This window comes from Palaemon carinicauda, chromosome 11, assembly GCF_036898095.1.
Source record: "Palaemon carinicauda isolate YSFRI2023 chromosome 11, ASM3689809v2, whole genome shotgun sequence".
Lineage (NCBI taxonomy): Eukaryota > Metazoa > Arthropoda > Malacostraca > Decapoda > Palaemonidae > Palaemon > Palaemon carinicauda.
In genome coordinates, this window is record NC_090735.1 from 4,121,110 (window position 1) to 4,147,989 (window position 26,880).

General features: G+C 36.6%; 3 protein-coding genes across 7 annotated transcripts in view; 1 reads left to right on the forward strand and 2 right to left on the reverse strand.

Moving 5' to 3' along the window:
- The window catches only part of LOC137649946 (calcium uniporter protein, mitochondrial-like), a 799,430-nt gene that overhangs the window by 569,618 nt on the left and 202,932 nt on the right, over window positions 1-26,880 (forward strand). The window lies entirely within an intron of this gene.
- Window positions 1-26,880, reverse strand: part of LOC137649945 (uncharacterized) — a 402,495-nt gene that overhangs the window by 270,015 nt on the left and 105,600 nt on the right. The gene's annotated exons all lie outside the window — the stretch shown is intronic.
- Window positions 809-26,880, reverse strand: part of MCU (mitochondrial calcium uniporter) — a 73,120-nt gene continuing 47,048 nt past the window's right edge. The window contains exons 5-6 of the mRNA XM_068382794.1: window positions 20,229-20,432; window positions 809-6,835 (exon numbers count right to left, since the gene is read on the reverse strand). Coding sequence (XP_068238895.1) covers window positions 6,572-6,835; window positions 20,229-20,432 — 468 coding nt within the window. The 3' untranslated portion in view covers window positions 809-6,571. The remainder of the gene's footprint in view (window positions 6,836-20,228; window positions 20,433-26,880) is intronic.

Genomic DNA, 26,880 nt, shown 5'->3' on the forward strand with positions numbered 1-26,880 from the left:
CAATTAAAGGAATGAGGTATGCTGATACCGTATTTGAAAATAATTAACTTTCTCATAAAACACTATGCAAGATGGAACCCCTTGTCACAGATTAAAAGATGCCGGTGCAATATTCAAAGATCACTGCATTTAAGATAGAATGGCCTAGTAAGATTGAATACCATAGCAGGAGGGAAAACTTTTATACCAAAGTTGATAGATCTCTTTTGGAAGTTTGGGTTTGAAGAATGTGATGCTTAAAATTTCAAGGACTTGCCCCTTCTGTGCCAAACTTAATTAAGTTCTAAAAATCAAGGGGCAATGTCAAATTATGAGTGAAATGTATGAGAATAAAAGTTTTGTTTTATTCAATTTATTTTCAATTTTTATAAGTTTTGTTCTGAGTGTTTAAAGTTTTTTTTTTTCATGGTGACTAGCAAAGTGATGAGATTCTGCAGGGTTTTTCAACAAAATTCTTGTCCTAAAAGAAAAAAGGAAAATGGAGTGCAATACAGGAGAAAGTTTTATCAACTTAGTTACTAGAACATTTAAACAGAGCTGAGTATTGAGTTGCAACAACTTAGGCAATTGCTCCCCAACTAATGTAAAGAGGCTAAGACATGGGGATCTGACTCAAGATTCAGATTTAAGTTGCTATTTCACAATGGTCACCATCAACAATAAGGTGTTTGTTGTCTCATAAAACTAAATGGCTATATGTTGAAAATATTGTAATGTATCGAGAGAAAATTGGAAAATTACATTGATGTGATGTGCTTTGCATTTTCAGAAGAAAGTTAGCTTGTGAAAATTAAGAGTTCATATTAAAAATGTTTAACAAGTTTTATTTTACATTATATTACAGGAGCTAAAAGTTTAATTAAAAAACCTCATATAAATAAAAGACAAAACTATGAATTCCAGTGTAATTACCCTAGAAAAGTAGTGTACAGGTATATGATCAATGCCAAGATACATATATATGATTTTGTGTATAATATCAATTTTCTAGGTGATGGTAGTATCTAGCTATACATAACCTGAGTTTAATTAAAAAACAAACTACTGCTCAATTACTTACTTGTCAAAAAGAAGATCACATATATAAGTTTATTTTGTGACTTCATACCTTATGCCTTGAACGCAATATACTATACTGTAGTTTCACACAATTTTGCAATAAAATTCAGTGTACACAATTTAGGAACTCCATTAATACTAAAAATGTGGACAGCAAGTTGTAGACTTATACACAAAGCTGATCATGTAGGTGCCATATATATGTACACTTAATAACCATAAGTCTTATTTTCCCGTTCCTGACCTTCTGGCCATTTTTTTTTTTCTGAACAAGAAAACAACAGTTTGTAAAGGGCTCAAAGCACTCTAATGCCATGAAGTGCCTGAAAAATTTTGGCGATAAAAGTACACAACACAAAAAAAGATAATTTTGGCCAGGTACATCGTAGATAACATGACAGTTATTGATATCACCATCTTGCTGCAATATTCAATATTCTTCTGTGATGTTTGTACAGTTTATCAAAAGAGAAAAATTTCAAGTGCAATGTTTTCATACCTGTATCTCATATCACAACCAATTTAATCACTCTTACACTTGTTTATTCCAAACACGTTTAATTTGGTCATAAAAGAATACTAATGAAGTTCATACTCAAAGTGAAAATTTTAACCAAAAATATCATGCAAGTGATATAAACATATATATATTAGTATCACAAAATCCAATCAAAGGCATTTAATTTATTCATTACTTACAAGGTGGCTTACTTAATACATTAATTAAAATTAAATGCACACTGTGTACATAGGTTTTACAAGACATCTTAATAAAGCAAGATTATTGAGAACAATAATGACAAAACGCCTGTTACCTTTGAAAAGAAACTTTTAAGTTTCCCCAATCATAAACCAAACCTATCCAAACTTGAAACTTACAAAATATGGTCATATATGTAAACCATCTTGTATGCAAAATAAGAATAATCCTGTAAAACAACAATTCCTGGTCACCATAAAAATACCAATGAAGTTTGAAAAAAATATGTGTAGTATATGAATATTTCCAAATACTAGATAGAGTATAGAAAAAAAATATACATTCCACTAAGGGATTAACTATGACAACTTGTCCCATGTTTATACACTTTAAAATATTTAAGTAATTTGCAACAAAATATTAAATACTATTTCTTTCCTAGAATTACCTTAATGGCAAGTATGTAATCGTAGCATCATTTAGTAAATCCAGCCATACTGTGTACTCCTCATAAATTCTATTGTATAAACCATTACAAAAGGCTCTATGTAAATTTTTGCTTACAATCTGATAACATTTATAAATCTAGTGGTAATTTTGTGCAAAAACTATACCTGTTTTTGCAACAGAAGTCCAGATTGTAGGTAGATGTCAATCAATGGAAAAAAGTCTGGATTCGTGTGTAAAAGTGTCATTGGCAGGAACACTGGTTTAGATATCAGAAGACAATTGTAAATGTGAGAAATTCGCTTTCTACTAACATATACACAGAAAACCTGAAGTCGGTATTGTATTAAAGAAAGTAGATGCTCAAAAAAGCACACAATGAGAGCTACATCACATAACTAATAATAAAAGCATCTGTAAATTTCTGGATATGCTGTATCATTTCTCTATGTCAGTATTACAGATTTACGACAAATCAAAACAATTAAAAGTTCGATTGAATTTCTTTTTAATATTTGTTATATCGTGTACACAAACATGCATAGCAAAAATTATCACATATTATGTACCATCCTGCAAAATTCTACAATATAATTATGAGGTACAAAATTTAGCAATGAATGTCAACATACTGTCTAAATGAGAATGTGTGTACTGTATGGCAATGAGGAAAATCCTTAATCAATGGGCAGATCAGCATCATAATGGAAATGAAAGAAAGTTATTCAGTGGGAAGAAAAGGGCTTTGATTGCATTTATTAATAGAAATTCTAATCCCAATTAGATTTGGCTTGTGCAAAAGTTTTAAAATCTGCAGAACCATTCGACTCAAATATTTTAGTAATAATCTCTTTAGGAGATGCAAAGGAAGTAAATAAACAATTCAAGTAACACTGTAAAGGAGAAATATATCCCATCAAAATTAATATAAAAATACCAGATTTATTTTATCTCCTTTTTAGTTAAAGTGAGGACTTGATACTCAGAGGGTTCGTGTAAATGATCAAACAATGCAAAGCAAAGCCTTTGGCAAAGTTATTTTGCTAATAACTTGCAATTTAGTATAACTGCAGACTATCTAACAGAATGATAGAAGTCGATTTAATCTGGCTGTTGATGGTACTGTAATAACTGATGAACTCGAGGTCAGCTTACATTGGGATAGCACCAGTTTGATATCTATATTTTAGTCATCTAATTGTCAATATTTGCTGGCCTACAGTTCATTATTTACTGGATATGTTTGTTCATGATTGACAAATTTTACCTCAAAACATAAAATGTTAAATAAATAAATTATAAGAATCAATAAATTCTAAAAGTAAATAATTTCTACTAGCTCAATTACATGACCATTCATGTGGAAGAAATCAAGAACAAAAAATTATGATCTGTATATGAAGTATTGAATAATAATTTATGTAATATTGTACACTTTCAACAACAAAAACCTATCAAAGTGAATAAGTACAGTACTGTATCTATAACCATTAAAATCCTTGAATATTTTTCAGCATGTACATAAAACATTCAGTTTTTTGTTCATTTAACAGTATTCTAAAATTTACACTATATTTGCAAAAATAAAAATTATACCCTTTTAATCCCAAGACAAATATATGGCCTCCATCAATGATAACTTTAACTTATGACTTCATCTTTAGGATGAAAATTGTAGGCCTACTGGTAAAAAATGTTATACATGAAATGTGTTTATCGTGAAGTATAATGTTTTATATTTTGAATTACTGTATCTATTAACAAAAGCAACGTGTTTGTTTGAAAGCATCATGCACAAAACTTTTATATTATTATTTATAAAAAAAAATTCTTAAAAGTATTTCAAGTTTGTGTTTTTAGAAAATACACACCACAATTATTTTTTGTTTCACTTGACTGGTTTCCTTAATGCACATGGTTTATCAGCCTATTTTTTCATATTTTTTTTTTTTGCTTATACAAAATGTTAATGCAAAAGTTAATTCAAGTTTTCTGTGTATACTTATATTATAGCTTAATTAGAATAAATAGGAAATTTAGACCTAAGACGACAGATTAAATAGGGTTAAGATTGATATTAAGATAGTTTTCAAATAGAAGATGAGAAGGTTTTAAAGTTACTTGAATTGAGAATACTGTTTTATAAGATCCTTATGACATAGATGTCATATAAAAAGTTTCACCTTAGCCAATGAATAATAACTATATTGATATAAAATATGTATTGCTAAAAACTTTCTTTTCTCCCTATTAGGATAACACTATAAAAATGCTTAAAAACTGGCTACATATTAGTAAACATCAACCAATGACATTGTGAAAGACTAGCTTTAACAACCAGTAATACAAAACTAATAGTAACCATTATCACCCCCTGACCCTATAAACGACGAGGTCATCAGTAATTGCTTGCCAAAACCTGGCGGCAGCTAAGGAAGGATGGCTCTCATGGATAGCTAACCAGTTTACAATGCCATCCAATGCTAAAGCTTTCTCAAGAGGAAGAGGAAACAACAGAACAAGAGAGAAACTACTCTTTATAACCTAAGGAAAACTGCACATTTTATGGTAATACAGTGTTGCAAAATATATATGTATATATAATATCAAGCAATTAATGTAATTGTGATGAGACAATTACTCAAAAAAGTAGTGTCTGGTTCCATTGAAGGGATTAGGATAATGTGGCAGATACATCCCACAGAGACAACTGTTGATAAACTCTTTCACTGGGTAGACAAAGCAAACCAATTTTCCCTAGTTGTCAACAAGTCCTTCATTGTCGGAAGACACATAGTTAAGCAGTTGACTCAAATCCTATAACAGTGCCTTGTGATAATCTATTATCTACGAAAATTTTGCAACACTACTTTGATCACTAATTCACTAAATAAAATTGCCAAAAATAGTTATAAAACAAGTGTAAATAGTTGCTTGTATTTCATACAAAGAAAATATTAGCACACTATATACAGTATTGTATTAAATGATAAAATATATTACAAACTTCTAATACTGCATCAATCAACGAATTTTACTCTTAAAAGCCATTGTATTAAATAATTAACAGTTTAAACAATTAATAATGACTTGCTATTTTTTAAATGCTTATAGAAACAATCCATTCATATACTGTATATACTGATGTACACATTACATACAAAACAACTGTCGTACAATAAGTACATTTGTGCTTTTTGATACGCTTCTTTGATTTCATGAGGAAGCCAGACAAAAAGAAAATTAAGGCTTTCACAACTTTTCAGTTTGCATTCAACTCCTAGATATATTAATGTAACATGTTCAGGCTTTCATATAGTACTGTAATTTCAATATGCTGTTCACATGCCATTTTTACTCTTTTTAAGTACTCTTGAGAAACTATTTTCTTTGGATAAATAGAAATTTACTTGATTTTAAATGGAATATAAATCTTTCTTTAGATACATTAACTACTACTGTAATAATCTGTTTGACCTACAAAATATAAAAATTTTAATGTGCACAAAATCATTTTTGTTTTATGATTAAAGTATAATTGTAAAAGAAAAATTAAAGGGATTTTACTTGTCTTACATAAATTATTAAAATGTCATCTCTAAGAACCTGAGATTTCTAAATGATGATCACCATTTGATTTCATGCTTCCAATTTGTGAAAAATTATGTCGTAACAAACTTGGTCTAAATGTTGAATATGACTCAAAGAACTACATAATTTCAAATAAAAGATTTAATATCCAGTTTTGTTTTACATATGATAGTAAATTTCCAAATACTGTATCATAAATGGAAGATGCAAAAGCCTTTCCTAAAAAGCTAATAAAAGAGGAGTGAAAAGTTTTTTAAAATCCTAATACATCATATATCATCAAATCATTTCAATATAATCAATTTAAAAAGCTTGTACTGCATCAATGAGGAAAAGTTCAAGAAGTTATTCAATTTAAAAAGGAAGTCTCATGTTACTTGGAGCCTTTAATGTCACATTGCTTCAAAGTTAGCATGATGATACAAGTTCAAAATGGCTGGTATTCTCAGAGCCATAACTGAATGTTGCATTTCTATATTTATCAAAAGGCTCTGGGTACTACTACATACCACAGCTCTCATTTGAATTCCAACCTGAAGAATACCAAACTTCTAATAACAATTCTTCATATTTCACCAAGTTATTATATATAAAACAATGAAATTGGCAGTAAGACTCCCATCACTCACATGATTTCATTAAAATGTTGCTAAGGCTTGGCTGAGCAACTTTGTGCATCGGGACAACTATCAACTTGTCCAGCTTATGCTAAAAAAATCTAAATTACAAAATTCCTGCATTTCAGTATCATTCTAATCAATCAAAATATCAGAGCTACTTTTCATTTTTCAGCCCCAACAAGTTTTTGATGTGTTTTTGTGCCTTGGCTAATGGAGCTTCTGCTGTGTCAGCATCCTTGGGGGCACTGTGAGGTAAATTGAGAGCCAGGGGATCTCGCAGCCTATCAAGATCATTTTCTAGCTGAGCGATTCTATCCTTTAGCCGATTATATTTTTCCACGTCCATTCCTACTTTTTTAGCTCTCTTATGGAAGCTAATTAAAAACTGCCGATCACGCACCTCTGGTAAAACAAAGTCCTGTGAAGAAATTAAATATTGAATATCTATACTGTAATTATTTTCAATGCATTTCTATTCACAAAGCTTTATCACATTACAAGTAATAGTACAATATAGAACACACAAAAATGTTTTAAATCATGGTTATAAAAAGAAATATATAACATCATACCAAACAAAGGGAATGTCCAAATATTTTTTTCTACAGATAAGAAAAATATATTTTAAAGATGAAAAAGCACAATACTGTATCATTATATTAGCTCAGTAAATTTTGATATTTTAAATGAAATTTAAGGGGCAAACATATGCCCTAAGGTCACATCATAATGTAAGATTACAATACTGTATGCAGTTTTGGCTGAGAAAATTTTTCAAATTTCTAAATCAATGTGGTACAACTTATGCTTAGTAAATAGGCATCAAGAACCCATAAATGAAGGAAAAACCAGTTTTTGGGCAGGTGCTGTGTCTCCCAAGGCATATCCTTTAACACCTTGGAACAGGGAAACCAATACGATTTAAAATACCACAGAAAAGTTGTCTCTCTATGCCCAGACCAGCCTGTAAAGCTCTGGTTGTCCTAAAATTGAATAAAAGGAAGCAATTTTTCTCACATTGTGGGTTTTTGTGAGCTTTCTTAATAATGGAGGTCATTAGAATATAGATCGTCTGGGTATTTTGAAAGAAACTACTGTACCTTCAGAAGACATGAATGTCATTGTAAAGCAAAAGACTAAGTAATCTTGTGAAACATGTCTGAGTGTAACTCCATGTTAAAAGCTCACTTGAGAGATTCTGTGGAAGACAATTTGTATGACAAAACTGTTGATGGCTTAAGCTTTCTATTTTCAAAGAGGCAGACCAGAAAAAGAAGCTAAGAAGTCCGGAGTTATCTGGCACGGCAACCTATCCCTAGGAAGACATTCCATGCCTTTCACACCAACTGGTATTGTCTGGTGAAAGAAAACCTTACAGCCTAACAAATATGTCACGTTGTATGCTGGAAATTCCCTTCCTTACATACAGAAGAAAAATTCCAAGCGGAAAAGTTCCGTGTCAGAAAGAAGGAAGCAAAGATATTCAGATTCCCTACTCTCTAACACAGCCATGCTAATCCAAGAGGGTGTAACTTCAGTATTAGACGCTGGAGCAGTAAAAACCACGGGCTGTTCAGCTATTGTAGATCTACACGCACAGCTGTCCCTTAAAAGTCTATCTGTTCCAGTAAAGGTTCAAATCTTTTGCCACAGCTTGAGAATCCATATTCAGAGCTACGTATAGAAGAAGCAAGTGGTTCTCTTTTGATGTGACCATTGCCACTTGGGAGTCCGTGAAAATCTCAAGGGTCTCTTGGAAGGAGCTTGGATACTAGGCCACACACTGTGTCCAGGGATGTCTGTCTGGGTATGGCATCTGTTATCATATGAGAGTGCCAAATGCGGATCAGGAGAGGAAAAAATCTCTCTCAAGAAGGAACTTCATAATTGGGAGAATCAATTGATTGAGAATTCTTAAGCAGGATCCTTCTTTCCTGAAACAACAAACTGCTACCTAGTTGTCAATGAAAATTTTGATATGAAAGTTCCTTCTTAGACTAAACCTCATTAACACCAGAAAAACTGCCATCAGTTAACAGATAATTTTGTGAAATGGTGCAAACTGAGGGACTAATTTCATAAACGCATATATCTTCTCTGAATAACCTCCCCAACCTGACTTTGATGTGTGTCTGTGAGGGATCAGGGATATCAAGATAAGGACCAACAAGACCGCCATGAGGAAGGCCTTTGTCAAGGCCCAAGGTCTGAGAATTCTATTGCAGCAACTAGGTAACTCCACTCGATTATCTTAAAACCCCTTCCAAGCTGCTGTTCTCCACAACAAATTGAGATCTTTAACCTGTTCTTCAAAACTGGGTTGCCTGTTGAAGCAAACTGAAGCAACTCCATAGAAAAGAAATGACCTAGCGTAAAATTCTTTGCTGACATGTTTTTTCAGGCTTAGAGTGGCTTTTGACATGCTCCAATAAAGAAATAGCAACTGGAATATCCTTCTAAAGAAAAGTATTGATTTTGTGAAATTGATCAGGAAACCAAAGTTCTGAAGAACTTTCAAGATTTGATTTATGTACCTGAGGCAGAATTCTTCCATCTCTACCCAGACTAAAGAGTCGTCCCGATATGCTATGACCTGAACTCCTGCAACTAAAGGAGTTTGATAACTGAATTTTCTAGTTTTGTGAACATCCTTGTTGCTAAATTGAGGTTGAAAGGCATCACTTTGAACCTGTATGAACTCCTTCTGAGCTGAAACTCTAAGGCCACCAGTGGGGAGTTATTGGGACATGCCAATAATCATCTTTGGATCTATAGTATAGGTCCAAACCTCTTGGTGTAGTAACTGGGACCAAGTATGAAAAGTAGACCTAAGGAACAGGTCATTTCCCTTGTCATGCAATGTCTAAATATAGATAAATATACATAAGATCATTGTGCATGACCCATTCTCTATCCATGGACATGCATAATGGGTGCCATCTTGAATGCCCATGAAATGTGTTTGTTGAGACAAGTTAGGTTGAAGATCACTCTTCTTTCGGGCCTGTCTTTCTTTGGCACACTGCCCTGAAATTTTAGGAACTTGCTTTTACTTTGTCTTCTTTTTTCAGCATTTTACTTACAAAGGAGATGAGTTCCAAGGTTATGGCTAGATAGAATTAGTATTACGGTGGTGGTTATGAAACCAATGACCAACTACAACCTTTTGCCCTGTTCCTGCAAAGAAAAGATCCAATGTTCCTGAAAATGATGGAGATAACCACCAACCTTTGGACATTTCTTGTAGAGATCTTTTACCTCAGTGAAACTAACCAGCATCCCGGTTTTCCTTGGTCTGTTTCTAGTCAAGTTACTCTTTTCCCTGTGTAAAAATCTTGAACTATCTGAGATTAGAGTTTCTACCTGAGCAGGATGATGTTGCTGCCTATATTCGTCTCGAGGAAACCTTGCTGCAGACTTGAAAGGCTTGAGACGGGTGTGGAGTTCTTGTTTGTTTGCATGCTGCTTCTGGAACTGATGCTGACCCTTATTATGGACTGGAGCCTTATAAATAAAGGGTCTCTTCGTTTTTAGATGTGGTCAGAATCAGTCTCTCACTTTCATAGAGGGTCACTATCTAAGATCTGAGATCCTCCTGCAGTACCCACTTCCAAAGATGTCATAACAGCAATCAGATTATAGAAGGTCGGTCGATAATTAAATTCTGTGTTCTTGAGAATCTGGAATAGAAGGAAAACTGTCTTCTATTTTCTTGGGTTAGAAATACTTCATGAAAAACTTTCAAGTTCTATGAATCCTTCAAACTTATTAGGGTACCCTGAAAAAGGGATTACATACCTTAGGCAGGGTGAAGTCTCCTTTCAGCAACATGTTTCTCATTAACTTAATCTCATCTTGAATGCCCATGAAGAGTGTTTTCTGAATAGAACTGTAATTCATAACCCCCAAGCATCAAGCAAACTGTGATAAAGAATGACACCCCCAACCTCTGAGACTGCCTTTTGTGTCATCAGGAGTACCTCTTGGGTTAAGCTGGGGGCATGTCATAAGGGATGGTTCCTTGGTATACCAACGTGATTGAGGAAACAGAAAAATCTTTATATTCTGCATTAAAATGTCTCTGAATCAGGCCAAAGTACACATCCAGCACCAGATAGTCAAAAGGTTTCTTACTAGATCCCTCTCTTCAACCTCCATAGAAGAGGCCACCCCACTGACTCTTCCTTTGTCAGCAAACCCAGTTTTCAATGTTATCAAAAACACGTGGCCATTATTTTGTCAAGGTTAGGACTCTTTTTGCAGTATCGATTACTTATATTTCTTCTTTCTTCAGAAATTTATAAATCGTGGATGTTGTACAATTATACATTTTTGTCATGTCTGCTGCCGGCATACCATGACCATTTTCTTGATAATTTATCTTTTTTAACTCTGATAGATTGATTTAGAGTATGCTGGCATCCTGACAGCGAAGGTCATTGACGCCAGTTTTTACCTCTGAGGTAATCATCTTCTTACCATATTTCTTAATTATTTTGGAGGCCATTGTCTATATAGCAAGCCCTCTTTATTCAAGGGGGTTAGGTAACAGAGACAGGTGCAAAAAGCGAGAATCCACAAATACTTGCTGCCCTACGGTGAGTTATCTCCTAATCTAACAACTCACTGCCCACTGCTGACACGTGGTTGACTGACACAATACGTAACCCACTGTAATGCCTAATACTGTATTGTTTTACTTAGTTCCTATCACAGTATGTAAATTATTGTTAATTAATGAACAGATTTCAGTAAGTGTACAGTACCTGTAAACAGGTGTACTAAGACTACGGTACGCATAACACAAGTTATCGCCATACTTATACATACATGTAATACATACAGTTACAACAAAGCACTGTTGTTCCTAACTAGCAATACTTGCTGATATCACTACAGTACAGCTTAATTAGCTACAGTAACACTTGTAAGTGATCTCTGTTTTCGGCAGGTCGATTCACACCATTCAAACTCAATGTACACAGAGCTTATATCAGCATTACTACTGTTAAAGTACGGTATTTCGTATACAATACTGTACAGTACAGTAGTTAATATAACAACAACACTGATACACAATGAGTCTGTGTTTTGTATGTTGAAACACTGGCCCTACATGAGGGGAGACAATCTTACTTTGGTACAGTATTTCTTGTTGTGTTGGGTTTCCCAACCATTTACAGGAAAGTCCTTGGAGACAATGCAACACATTAATTACGAAAACGGTTGCAACCAAAACATGATAATTATAAAAACTAATGTGCTTTTTCTGGTTATGAAAATTGGAATTAACTTTCAAGTTACTGAATATAGCAACAATAGTGATAATTATCAACTTATGCACATATATATACTGCACAGAATATACATAGAGATATGCTTATTTACGCATCAATATAAAGTCCATGGAAATCTTTAAATTATACGAAAGTAACAGTGAGACAGATATTGAATGTGTTCAAGATGAAGTGTTCGAGGAGTATGGTCAGTGTATCTCAGTTGGATAGGGTTAGGAACGAAGTAATAAAAGTGAGAATGGGTGTGAAAAATCAATTAGCAGCTAGAGTGGATATGAAATGTGTTGAAATGGTTTGGCCATATAGAGAGAGAATGGAAAATGGTCGTCTGTTGAAGAAGGTGATGAATGAAAGAGTTGATGGAAGAAGTTCAAGACAAAAGCTAAGGTTTGGATGGATGGATAAAATGAAGAAAGCCCTAGGTAACCTAAGGAACAATGTGATAGAGGCAAAACATTCTGTTAAAAATAGAAATGAATTGCAAGCGATTGTGACTATGTTCTATTAGGCCCTGCTGCCACCTTAGGCCGGGGCAATGGGGGAGTCAGCATATGAAGCTTCATTTGTGGTGGAAGATGGGGGGAGGGAGGCTGCAGCACTCTAGCAGTGCCAACTAAACTTGGCTGAGTATCTTGTCAGGCAAGGAGGTACAAAGAGAAAAAAAACTCTTTGCTTCTTTTGATGTCGGCTACCCACAAAATTGGAGGAAGTGCCATGGTAGATAAACATATTTTGTATACAGAAATTTGTTATGCATATATCAATTTTTAGAAAAAATATGATAAAACTTTTGGTTATACCTCTACTAATTCAAGGATAAGTTAATATTTTACAAAAGCCTGGGTTAATCCTGTGAGGCTCATTTTTCTAAGGGTGCCTCCGATACTGTTGCTAATCTCTTATCATAGGGGGTAACCCTTATAATTTAACACTATTCTTTTTCTGTGGGGCTCGAAAGACTTTCCTCTCCTTCTTCAAAAGTGAAGTGACAGTTACCAAAGCATTCACCTTTGTTTTATCCACTAAACATTGGGGAAAGAGATATTGACTGAGATGAGGAAAATATAGAAATTCTTCAACTTCACCCTTCTCCAGATTACAAACAGCAAACAGATGATGTCTTCCCTCGAATTTTGCCTTAGTAAAGTTCTAGAATGCTTCCTATATAGGTTTCCACAGTATCATGACCATAGCCAAATAAACAATCTGAGATTAAATAGCATCTCCAACTTCTATAGAGGACATAATATACACCAGAATAAAAACTGTTTTCAGAGCACTGAATTCCACTGTCATAATTATCTACGAACAGAGTGGAAACTATCACTCCATTGATGTGTTCCTCACGAGCCTCAAATCTTTTGGGGAGAAGGACCTCACTATACACTTAAATTTTTGTGAATTCTTTGAAGTCCTTAGCCCTTTTACCCCCAAAGGACGTACTGGTAGGTTTCACAAAACCCATCCCTTTACCCCCATGGACGTACCGGTACGTCCTTGCAAAAAAATGCTATAAATATTTTTTTTCATATTTTTGATAATTTTTTGAAAAAATTCAGGCATTTTCCAAGAGAATGAGACCAACCTGACCTCTCTATGACAAAAATTAAGCCTGTTAGAGCAATTTAAAAAAATATACAGTACTGCAAAATGTGCTGGGAAAAAAGTAACCCCTTGGGGGTTAAGGGTTGGAAATTTCCAAAGAGCCTGGGGGTAAAAGGGTTAGTATACACCCATAAAAGGGGATTACATTCTTTGGGGAGGGTGAAATCCACTTTCAGCAACATATCCATAAATTATTCCAATACCATCTCAACCATTCAGGACTGGCACTGTCCTCCCAACCAATGTCACTTTTAAAAGGCTAAGATTTATAAGCAACTTCCAACCCCATCAAGTGAAACTATTTCTACCCAGCTATTAAGAGCCATCATGTGTGTCATCACTAATATTTCTCCGGGTGTAGGCTGGGGAATATCAAAACCTCTAACCTCTACAAAGAAAAACATTAATGCGAGGACAGAAAGCAAATTCCGTGCCAGACTTACAGGTATTAGCCGTTCCTACTGAATCCTCCCTCATTACCAAACCAAAGAGGACACATGTACAGCAAGACAACTTCCACAGAAGTTTTCAATTGAAACTGAAAACCTTAAGGTTCAGGCACCATAAGATCCTCAAGTGGGTATGTGGAAGGAGCAGGAGGAACATAAGAACTTTTGGGAATGGCAGGGTCTTGGAAATATCCACCATAGAGGGAGTGGATTGGTACATACACTATTTTGGCAATAACTGAGCCATCTACAGAGGACAATAGCTTGCACAGCAGAGCCTTAGACAGAGATTTACTGGCAAATAAACCAAACCCAGGAGGAGCACCTGAAGGTTGCTTCCTAATGGAGGGAGACTGAATTCCCCATTAACTGACCCAGGAATAAAGCTGTCTCTTCTTCAAGGCTTAGATCATCCTCCGACCCAAAATTTACTTAGTTGGCGGACTAGTCCATCGAAACCCCTTACCAAAACCCCTCACTGCAAAATCTTGTGCTTTTGGGCAATGAGATCTTGGAGCTCCTTTCTTGACAAGTACTCCGTGGAACATGAAATCTTGACAAATTATTTCACCCATTGCTAATGGATTGGTACTCATAGCTACTTGATCTTATTGCCAACAGATAAGCCAAGTATCAGGGTCTCATGCTCGGCCCATAAAGCCACAACACTGAGCTAATTACTTGTATGAAAACAAATCAAGACATTATGTAATAAAAAAAGATAAAGTTGATCTTATCATCATCAATTCCCATGCTAGGTGAAAGCCAGAATTCTAATGTCTTCATATGTGGCTGTGTTTACATTATCATATATAATTGAACAGCGGTGTGTGTACACATTAGCAATAACACAATAGATTCAGGTAATGATAAACTCAGAACCTAATTGACTTTACTTAACTTTGAAATAGAGGTAGAATTTTGATTAACCTTCAATAAGCAAGGGTGCAAAATAACACTCCTTCACCAAGGAAAAAGTGATTACCAGGAGTAGAGGCATTGTCTCCAGCATTAGCTTTGGTTATCACTTGGTGACGTATCATATGGTAGCAAAAAAATTCAGCATTGCAGGTGCAATGACATGTTCAATAGATCCTGAACCCATGGATTTCCCTTTTACTTGCTTTGCACATTGGTACACTGCCCATAGGTCAGGGAAAGAAATATTTCTTTGGTATATTAAGTCTTATAGAATTCCCTGCTATACTCTAAATTGGAAAGTCCTAGATATCAACAAAGAAGCCTAATCCCAAAAAGAAAATTTTTAGCCCCAGAATATATGTAACACAAAATTTAATTACTGTACAAATACCTCTGAAAATTTATGTATCTTGCAGTGAAAACTATTGTACTGCATGTGTTTCATACACGCTTGTACATTGCAACAGTTCTGATTTTTTATCTTATCACTCACTCTTCCCTGCACTGTTATAGACCAACTTATTGTTATCAAGCTAGTTCATGCTTTATCATGTTTGAATTTTGTGACGTCGCATCGCTGTATACAAACTTCATGATTGTTTAATAGAGTTTAGTTGCATTCACCTCGCTTCTCAGTTAAAACCTAACTGGCAGCTCGCACACTATATCACAAAGAAACTTGTTATTTACAAAATATAGATTACTAGGCAATATGGTAGTTAATCAAAATTCCAAATTCAACCTGGGAAAAGACAGTCTTGTTAATATTGGAAAAAATAGGCACACGAACATTTCATTAGTAGGATTCCTCAAACTTCAACATCAAACTGACAGTGATATATTTCAGTCATTGAAAATGTGAACAGTATCAAGAAATTTACTCACACAGAACAGAGTCACTGATAACCTAGCATTAAGCTTTTCAATATACAATAATCTTTATTTTCTTGGCAAATTAATATTAATAGGGTCACGTAGTCTGTTTAAATCAGCTTCTAACTGAGCATATTTTTCTTTTAGATGGTTATAATTCTCAATATCCAGTCCTACTTTCTTTGCTCGTTTATGGAAACCAATGAGAAACTGTCTGTCACGCACATCAGGCAATAGAAAATCCTGAAATAGAAATAACTATTCATACACTTTACGCAATATAAAACTGAAAAAGAAATAATTATTAATGTCTAGGTATGTGGTTATCTTTATAAAGAAAAGGGGTAGAGCAGCTTACAGTATCGTTGCAATGAGTGGTATGATAAATATATGCTTTCCACAGAAGCAATATATAAGAAGCAAAGGAAAGTATAAAAACGGCTACTCCTTTTTTGATACCTTTAGGCATTGGAATTCCATCCCTTCATGTCTTTATTCTTTATGAAAAATTTAAAGGCTCATCAAGAATAAAAAACTGGAGCATACATTGGGTATCTGGATAGAAATTGAATATGCTTATAAGGAAAATATGATGTTATGTCTTAAATGGACTATCATAGTGAAAAAAAATCTGATGAAAGGCCTTCTGATGTAATAATAACCCTCAGAACCTTAAATAGATGATTTCTAGTCCACCAATATTTTTCATCAAATGAAAGAAGGTAAGGAATTTATATTCTAGGCTACTTCTTAAGAACATATGAATGTCTATTTTCAAATATAAAGATCAGGAACTGGATGAAACTAAACCGAGGCTCATTTCTGTTTACAGTAGACATTTACCACAGGTCTATAAAAGAAGTCACAGATGTATGAAAGGAGACATATGGTAGCTAACTTAAAGGAATCACAGTAACAGATGACAGCACTTATGATGAATGATATTTTCCTTCCTAAAAAAAAAGCCTAGGTATCGATGTAAGACTGCAGTCATATTTAAACATACATTGTCCAATTGTTATCATCAAAAAGATCTATGATGCAAAATAATATTGAACCTTTCGGTAAATAAATGCTATGTTGTTGAATATTTATAGAACCTTATAAACAAAATTAAAAATATCCAAACCATGAATAAAACTTTCCAGCTTTTAAAAGCACAGGTGATCCTGAAACTTATCATCATTACAATTTTTAAGCCTCATCCTCCATTATCAAGGTTGGACATGAATTTGAGTTCAATTCAATATGTTTTACTATGTAGCCTATACTTTCAGCCAGAATTCTTTTTACAGGCATATTCTCCATTATTTTCATTCATATGGATATCCATAATGATTTTATCAATACATACTCCTGATGCTTCAGTTTAATATGTTTATGATTATTAACTGGTGTTCATAATGCTTTCCCTTTCAAAGCTACTGTACAGATTCCTGACAGTTTAGTAAATAGTAAAAACGAATTCTCGTTTCTTTCTCTATATTTCAATCCCCTAATAAGTTATTGGATCAACAGCCCCACCTGTGGAATGACATATCAGGGCACTGAAACTGTCAATTTATGTAATTTTTCCTCTCACCAGATAAGCAACATTACCCGACCACAACACAATGGTAGCAGTTAAGATTTTCAAAGAAGAAGCATAGCAGGGAATCGTGTTAACTTATTGTTGAAATAGGAAATAGATAAATATCAAGGTATGTCTTTTGCTGGGTTAAAATTATGTTTATGCCCTAAACATTCAGTGAATGGGGTAATATTAAATAAAAATCTACATTAATTGTGTTTCGTGCAGAATTCGTCAACGTGACTTGAAGTGTAGATGTTCAGAATGCATAGAGTATCCAGAGAAACTTATGATGGAATATATCAAGCAACTAGGGTTTGTTATAGAGCTTTAAAGCAGAAGAGAAATAGAGAGTGAATCAGGGGAAAGAGCAGATCAAGTAATCTGATGGATATTGATAATGAAGGGGAAATTAGTGTACAAACAGTGAGTGAACAGAAAGAAGGAAAAAAAAAGATTGATGGCCTTAAAATCACAGTTGGCAGATTTTAAGGAACAGCATTTCAGTTCTATGATATCAACTGTTCCTATCTCCTCAAATAATGTATCAAAAGGGTTACTACTATCACATATACCAGCCAAAGATATAATACAGTAGACCCCTGGCTAATATATTCATATAAATAATTTACTCACAGTTAATGTTACTGGTGATATTTAGCGGAGCAATAAAAGAATTGAACTCATATCAAACGCCAATTTCTCTTTGACTCAGTTTCTTCTACTATTAAGGCTACAGCTTGCCAAAATCCTGATTCTCATACACAACTGGAGTCTAAGATAGAACTAGGGTATAGGAACTCATGTCACATATACAGTAAACACCTTCTGTTTCTAAGCCAAGTACATAAAGATCAACCTTTATGTGCAATAATCATTAATGTGGTATAATGTACTTTTCCTTTTTAATATTGGATACCTAAGGTATGTAAGTCCCATTCCAAATTAATTTTAGGAACCAGAGAGCAAAAGGTTTCAAGTTGATACCCTGGCTTGGCTTACTACTATTACTAGCCAAGCTACAGCCCTAGATGGAAAAGCAAAGTGCTACAACCACAAAGGCTCCAACAGGGAAAGAAAACCAGAGCAGAAAGGAAATAGAGAAGTAATGAATTAACTATAGGTGAGAAATTATAAAAAAATATGAAATCTATCAAAATCAGTAGCAAGATTAAATAACTAACACATACATAAATCATAAAATGAGACTTATGTCAACCTGTTCAACAGAAAAGCATTTGTAACAAGATTGAACTTTTGAAGTTGAAAGGTTGATCATCCCACAATATGGTGACAACCGGAATCAAACTCTTAGAATACTTTTTGGAAAAAATTATATAGCTACTTTAGCATTTAGTAGGAAAAAACACAAAAGCAGTCTACAAAGTAACATAAATTTTCATTATAACTATCTTTTGCAGAGCCAATACAGTATCTGGATTCATTATCTTTGGAACATGGGAGAGTGGGCTGTGGCACCCTAGCAATACCAGCCAAACTCGGTTGAGTCCCTTGTCAGGCTGGGAGAAACGTAGAGAGGAGAGGTCCCCTTTTTTGTTTCATTTGTTTGATGTCGGCTACCCCCCAAAATTGGGGGAAGTGCCTTGGTATATGTATGTATGTACAGTCTCTAATTAAGATTTTGTTTTCATTTGAAGTGTTGTTGGAGGATTTCTAAGTTGAATCTAAATCCTGATGTTATGAGTCAGTAAAACAAGTCAAGTAGACAAAAGACTGCATGGCTCATAAGGTCCTATTTGTCTTCAATGAACACTTATCTTTCTTAAGCTTAGCATAAGCATAACCTAGGAGAAAGAGAATGATAGAACTGTGAAGCATAAATCAGACATTATGTAGATTCTAAGTAAATTTTCCAAGCATTAGAATAATGGTGCAACCGATGAAACACCAAGAAGATACTCTAGAACAACAAAGCATCCATAAAAATATCATTAACAGAAGTCAATTAAATGTTGGTATATAATTAGAACAATTGATACAATAATCAGAACATGGTGTAACACCAGTAGAATAGCCATTAGCAGAACATTACAAAAATACAATCTAGGAGACCAATGAAATTGGATATATAATGAAGAAAGACTATAAGAACGAACAGTAGAATAACAGAACCCCTATGAATCAGTGGGAAACCGAGAGAACAGTCAGTAAAGACATGAAACATCAGAAAAAACACCAATAAAACATACATTTGATTGGGTGAACCCCTTTTCAACCTGCCTTAAGAAAATCTTAAATAACTAAATCAGAAAAAAGGTTGACCAGCATAAGATTCAGAGGCTATCACTGACTTCATTCATCTGGTGGTACTCAACAAGATGCAAATCATCAAAATAATCTATCGTTTGGACTGATAGTAACATTCAATAACACAGCCATGTGAACACAGTATGAATAGCACAGTTGAAAACAAAGATGAAAGAGGAGTCAGGTGTTTGGATCAAAAGAACTAAAACACACACACAACAGACGGTTCTTTGGTAAAATAGAAAGGACCATTGTGCCACACCCAGAACTCAAGTGACAGTATAACTCAATACAGAGTAATGGCACAAGTTTGAATGATTAATTTCTACAGATAACCAGTGGTAAATTGTTGTTTATATATGAACAAAGAAAATTATTGTAAATACAATAAAGAACAGTAATTTACTTCATATCCACTATTATTAAAAATATTTCCACATCTGTTTTATAAATACCTGATAAAAATCCCAACAATATTGACTAAAATGTCTCTTTACAAATTCTAAAAATTATATTTCATAAATTATAAATCTAGGAGACTGTAATTGCTTTATCTTCATGCAATACCTTTTACATAGTTTATTTTCAAAAATAAATGTAAAGTATAGTACCATGTCCAAAACAGTATTAGTTCCCTCTTTGCATGTTTATTTATACTGCTTATACATAATTCCCAAGATATGGAAGCATAAAAATGCACCATTCCTTCACCAGCAAGGGGGAAACAGCTTCAAAAAAAAAAAAAAAAAAAAAAAAAAAAAAAAAAAAAAAAAAAAAAAAAAAAAAAAAAAAAAAAAATTAAATTACATAATCATGAAAATTTCTTACCTGCTTTGTTAATACATAATATGCATATGCTCCAATGGCTGTACCATAAGTCACAAAATAAGTCACAGGTTCCATGATATCCCAGGAGTACTCCCACCAGGTTAATCTGGCAAGAAACCCAAACTGAAGGGCCATGTAGCCAAGACCAGCCCAGGCTAATATAGAGGTGCGTCTCTCTGCTGCACTTACTAGGTTTTCCCGTTTCTGTTAAAATTTAATTGTCAGAATAATGGCATTCATTATAGAGTTACTATTTTGCTATATTTTGCTATATTTATGCTCTCCAGAACAGCTACCAAATGTGTTTTACTTCTAAGTTATAAGTACCGATACCTGTTTTCATGAATTTAAATTTGATAACAAAAAATCTACAGCAGTTTTTCAATACAGTACTACATACTGTCAAGTTTTAATTGTACAATAATAAACAAATTAGAAGCTATAGTATAATAACACCAATGAAATAACCACATTGTTTACTTTATTCCTACAAACTATTGCCTTAGATAGCCTTACTCTCTGTTCAAAAGTACAGATTGCATACACATTCACAAAAGAAAAATGCCTATAAATACAATAAAATGCTGAAGAAATTCTTTCCTTGACCAAATTTAACCACCCTGTATATCTCCTTGCTTCTTTGAAGTCTTAAGATGGAGGTGTTTTCACCCAAACTGATGGGTGTCCAACTTCAACAAAACTTTGTGATTCTGGAAAATGCTAAATAGAACATACATTCATTAAGTTGAAAAGCAAGGTTAATGGTTCAAGACATGGAGATAAAGGCTCACATTGGCACTTTGTGGCAACACTGTTAGTCATTTCATAAGGACAGGCATTATTTACTTAGACAACAGCCAATAGCCTTTATAGAACATAAAGAAAATCTTCCTACTGAGGTTCTGTTAATACAATAAAAAAAATAAGGTAACCAATATAGTGTTTAATGAATGGTTTCACCAATATTTTCTTCCCAAATTAAATAAATCTGAGAAAAAATTATGAAAATGATATTTTAATTATAAAATAAATTTTTGAATATACTTACCCGGTGAATATATAGCTGCAACTCTGTTGCTCGACAGACAAAAACACTGTACAAAAAAAAACTCGCCAGCGATCGCTATACAGGTTGCGGGTGTGCCCATCAGCGCCAACTGTCGGCCAGATACCAAACTCCATGTAAACAGACTCAATTTTCTCCTCATCCCACTGCGTCTCTATTGGGGAGGAAGGGAGGGTCGTTTAATTTATATTCACCGGGTAAGTATATTCAAAAATTTATTTTATAATTAAAATATCATTTTTAAATATTTAACTTAGCCGGTGAATATATAGCTGATTCACACCCAAGATGGTGGGTAGAGACCAGTTAAATATGTTTACATTTTATGAGCTAAGAGTTTTTATTTCATTTTAGAAGTTATCAAAATAACAAAAACAAAATAAATAGGTACCTGGTAAGGAAGTCGACTTAGACGATTACTCTGCCTTATAAGTACGTCTTCCTTACGGAGCCTCGCGATCCTCTTAGGATGCTGACAGACCCCTAGGAGCTGAAGTATCAAGGGCTGCAACCCATACAACAGGACCTCATCAAACCCCTAATCTGGGCGCTCTCAAGAAATGACTTTGACCACCCGCCAAATCAACCAGGATGCGAAAGGCTTCTTAGCCTTCCGGACAACCCATAAAAAACAACATTTCAAGAGACAGATTAAAAGGATATGGAATTAGGGAATTGTAGTGGTTGAGCCCTCACCCACTACTGCACTCGCTGCTACGAATGGTCCCAGTGTGTAGCAGTTCTCGTAAAGAGACTGGACATCTTTCAAGTAAAATGACGCGAACACTGACTTGCTTCTCCAATAGGTTGCGTCCATTATACTTTGCAGAGATATATTTTGCTTAAAGGCCACAGAAGTTGCTACAGCTCTAACTTCGTGCGTCTTCACCTTAAGCAAAGTTCGGTCTTCCTCACTCAGATGTGAATGAGCTTCTCGTATTAACAATCTGATAAAGTCTGACCAAGCATTCTTTGACATAGGCAAGGATGGTTTCTTAACTGAACACCATAAAGCTTCAGATTGGCTTCGTAAAGGTTTAGTACGCTTTAAATAGAACTTAAGAGCTCTAACAGGGCATAAGACTCTTTCTAGTTCATTGCCTACGATCTCCGATAAGCTGGGGATATCGAAAGATTTAGGTCAAGGCCGAGAAGGCAGCTCATTTTTGGCTAGAAAACCAAGTTGCAGCGAACAAGTGGCTTTTTCCGACGAAAATCCGATGTTCTTGCTGAAGGCATGAATCTCACTGACTCTTTTAGCCGAGGCTAAGCATACCAGGAAAAGAGTCTTAAAAGTGAGATCTTTCAGGGAGGCTGATTGTAACGGCTCAAACCTGTCTGACATGAGGAATCTTAGTACCACGTCTAAATTCCATCCAGGGGTAGCCAAACGACGCTCCTTGGTGGTCTCAAAAGACTTAAGGAGGTCTTGAAGATCTTTATGTTGGAAAGATCTAAGCCTCTATGCCGGAAGACCGATGCTAACATGCTTCTGTAGCCCTTGATAGTGGGAGCTGAAAGGGATCGTCCTTTTCTCAGGTATAAGAGAAAATCAGCTATTTGAGCTACAGAGGTACTGGTCGAGGATACAGAAACTGACTTGCACCAGTCTCGGACGACTTCCCACTTCGATTGGTAGACTCTAATGGTAGACGCTCTCCTTGCTCTAGCAATCGCACTGGCTGCCTCCTTCGAAAAGCCTCTAGCTCTCGAGAGTCTTTCGATAGTCTGAAGGCAGTCAGACGAAGCGCGTGGAGGCTTTGGAGTACCTTCTTTACGTGTGGCTGACGTAGAAGGTCTACCCTTAGAGGAAGACTTCTGGGAACGTCTACTACCCATCGAAGTATCTCGGTGAACCATTCTCTCGCGGGCCAGAGGGGAGCAACTAACGTCAACCTTGTCCCTTCCTGAGAGGCGAACTTCTGCAGTACCTTGTTAACAATCTTGAACGGTGGGAATGCGTAGAGATCCAGATGTGACCAATCTAGGAGGAAAGCATCTATATGTATTGCAGCTGGGTCTGGGACTGGAGAGCAATAGATTGGAAGCCTCTTGGTCAGCGAGGTTGCAAAGAGAACTATGGATGGTTTACCCCAAGAGGCCCAAAGTCTCTTGCACACATCCTTGTGGAGGGTAAATTCGGTTGGAATTACTTGCCCTTTCTGACTGAGACAATCTGCTATGACGTTCAAGTCGCCTTGGATGAACCTCGTTACTAGGGAGATGTCTTGACCTTTTGACCAGATGAGCAGGTCCCTTGCGATCTCGTACAACATCAGTGAGTGGGTACCTCCTTGTTTGGAGATGTACGCCAAGGCCGTGGTGTTGTCCGAGTTTACTTCCACCACTTTGCCTCGAAGGAGATACTCGAAGCTTTTCAAGGCCAGATGAACTGCCAACAGCTCCTTGCAGTTGATATGCATGCTCCTCTGACTCGAGTTCCACAGACCTGAGCATTCCCGACCGTCCAGTGTCGCGCCCCAGCCCAAGTCCGATGCGTCCGAGAAGAGAACGTGGTGGGGAGTCTGAACAGCCAGGGGAAGACCCTCTCTTAGGTTGATATTGTCCTTCCACCAAGTCAGACAAGACTTTATCTTTCCGGAAATCGGGATCGAGACCGCTTCTAGCGTCTTGTCCTTTTTCCAGTGAAAAGCCAGATGGTATTGAAGAGGACGGAGGTGTAGTCTTCCTAGTGATACAAACTGTTCCAGGGATGACAGCGTCCCTACCAGACTCATCCACAGCCTGACTGAGCAGCGTTCCTTCTTCAGCATCTTCTGGATGGATAGCAGGGCTTGATCTATTCTGGGGGCTGATCGTCTTGTTGTTCAGCAACGTCCTCATCAGATAGTTCCTCATCCGAAAACTGATGAGGAAACGGCAACGGAGTGGGCAACGTCTGGCTCGCTGAGTCCGGTCGCACTGGTGCATGCGTGAAGGAGCCGGACGCAACGTCATGGAACTGCTGCACAGTCTGTGAACTGTCAACAACCATGGGTGCGCGAGGAAGCACAGCGTCCACCCGAGACTGTCTAGACCGTCTGGGTTGTGCAGTCAACACCATACCGGGTTGCTGAGGTTGACGCACCGCGTCAAAACAAGTCACCTCTGCTGGTTGTTGAACGTCCTGAACGTCAACAACCACCTCCGAGCGTCGCTTAACGTCAACGTGCGGCTGGCAACCCACACTGGGTCACATCGGTGGAGGAACCACCTCAACTGGTAGACGCGAGAAGGTTACCTCAGCGTCAACAGGACGCACAACCGACCGGTTGGAGGGTTGTTGGCCAGAAGGTTCGGCAGCAACCTTCTCCGCATTAAAGTCCTCTAACAAGGACGCAAGCTTGGACTGCATGTCTTGCAGCAAAGCCCATTTAGGGTCTACGGGAGCAGGTGCGGCAACAGACGGGGTTAGCGACTGAGGCGGTACCGCTTTCCATCCCTGAAAGCCTTGTTTATGCATGACATAATTGTACAGCAAAACTTCAAAGGCTCGAAAACAGCTGTGAAGTTGACCTGTAAAAAACTTGGAGCGTCTCCTGGCCAGGCGCCAGGGAGAGTCTACGAGATTTGAGAAGTCTATCTGGGCAGAGGCAGGAACTCCCAAGCCGAGAACTTCTCTCGTGTCATATCAGACTCTCGCTCTATAAGCCAGTTTAAAAGAAGGGAAAGCAAAGGCTGTATCCCCCAAACTCCTCCTGGTGATAAACCAGTCGCCTAGCAAACGTAAAGCTCTCAAGGAGAGCGAGAGAGCACTAGCTTATAAACAACGGCTTCGAAGTAGCTAGGCCTAGTGTAAGCTCTGACGTTTAGGCGAACGAGGAGCAGCAGTTACAAAAAGATCCGGACAAAGATCCTTAAAAATCAGCATGATTTAATTAAAGTCCATAGAGGGCTAAGCAGCTTTAGGCTCCTCTCCGTCTGACAGAGTCCTCAAGGGAATATCAGTAGGAGGGGGAACAGCAACTTCCTCATCTACAGGAACCTTGTCCGATAAAAGCTGAGTCTCAAGCAAGGGAGAGACCTACCGTGGTGGCAATGCTTTACAAGCAGAGTCCACACGCACTGGTGCATTAGTAGCGGACCAGGACGCAACGTCATGTAACTGCTTGACAGTCTGTGAACTGTCAACAACTGAACTGTCAACAACAACAGGTGCGTGAGGACGGACAGCGTCCACTCGAGACTGCTTTGACTGCCTAGAATGAGCAGTCAAAACAACTCTAGAATGCGGAGGTTGACGCACAGCGTCAAAACAAGTCAACTCCGATTGTTAGCGAACGTCCTGAACGTCAACAGGAGCATCAGCAAGTGGCCTAACGTCCAAATGTGGCTGAAAATCCACACGAGACCGCATCGAGTGTGGTTCTAAACAACCTGACTGACGTGACTTAGCTACGCCAACGTCAACAGGAACCACAAAGGAACGTTAGGTTGGCTGAAAGCCAGGATATCGATGAGATAAACGGCTAGACTCAACGGACTAATCGGCAGAATAGTCTTCCATAAAGGAGGCAAGCATATTCTGCATGTCTTGCCGTACAACCCATTAAGGATCAACGGAAATGGTTGTGGTAAGAGACGAGGGTAACGTCTGTGACCGCAACACTTTGCCAACAAAAAAGACTCTCGGAGTCTGTGTTACGCTTTTGTTAGGCGGCGAGCAGTTTTCCGATGACTGCATAGGGTCAGAGCTGTCCTAATGGCTGTAACCAGGACGCTGGACCTGTCCTGAAAGGACTGACTTTCGCTTAAGGGCTTCGAAACCTTGTTACAGGTTTCTTATGCGAAAAGCCTTCGGATGACGAGGAGAAAAAACGTCTCTCTCGCCTTATGGTAGGGGAGATCTTGGTAAGATACACCCGATACCATAGAGGGAAACGTCTGTTCGTTGATCAAGGCCTCTCGAACCCATAAGTCGTTCGACATTACTTCTCCCCTGTTTGGGAGCTTGCAAGAGGTCCCGGACTAGGTGAACGACAGGCACGAACAGACGAACCCTCGGACGCAACACTGTAACACTTTGCACAATATCACTTTATCACTTCGATTTTCTGTTTTGCACTTATTTCACTGAAATCGAAACTTTTACCGATTTCTACCTAAAGCACGCAATTCTACTCTCATCAAAAGGTAGTAATTGCGAAATCAGTCGTATAATGCAAGCTCATTAATACCAGCAAAAAACAGAAAACATATATTAAGATAAAAAATTCAGTGGCTGGGGAAGAGACTAAACACTAGTTCATATAAACTACGTTTTCAATCTCTCACCGCACATAGCCTGGGGACGAGAATAAAAAACTAAAAACGTTTTATCCTTTCTCCCCGTACAGAGACTAGGGAAGAGAGAAACTCGAGAACAACGTTACCCGCTTGAACGGAACGTTTTTTCTCCTCTCTCTCCCTCCGTCTCTATCTCTCTCTCTCTTTCTCTCTTGATTTCGCACCTAAGAGAAGAGCCCAATTACATTTCGTCAAAAAAACATGTTATTTGACCAAAGGAAAAAACTGAAAGGTTTTTCAATTAAAAAGTTCCTTTAAAAAGAATTTAAAACATTTAAGCTTTGAAAGAATAATGAACAA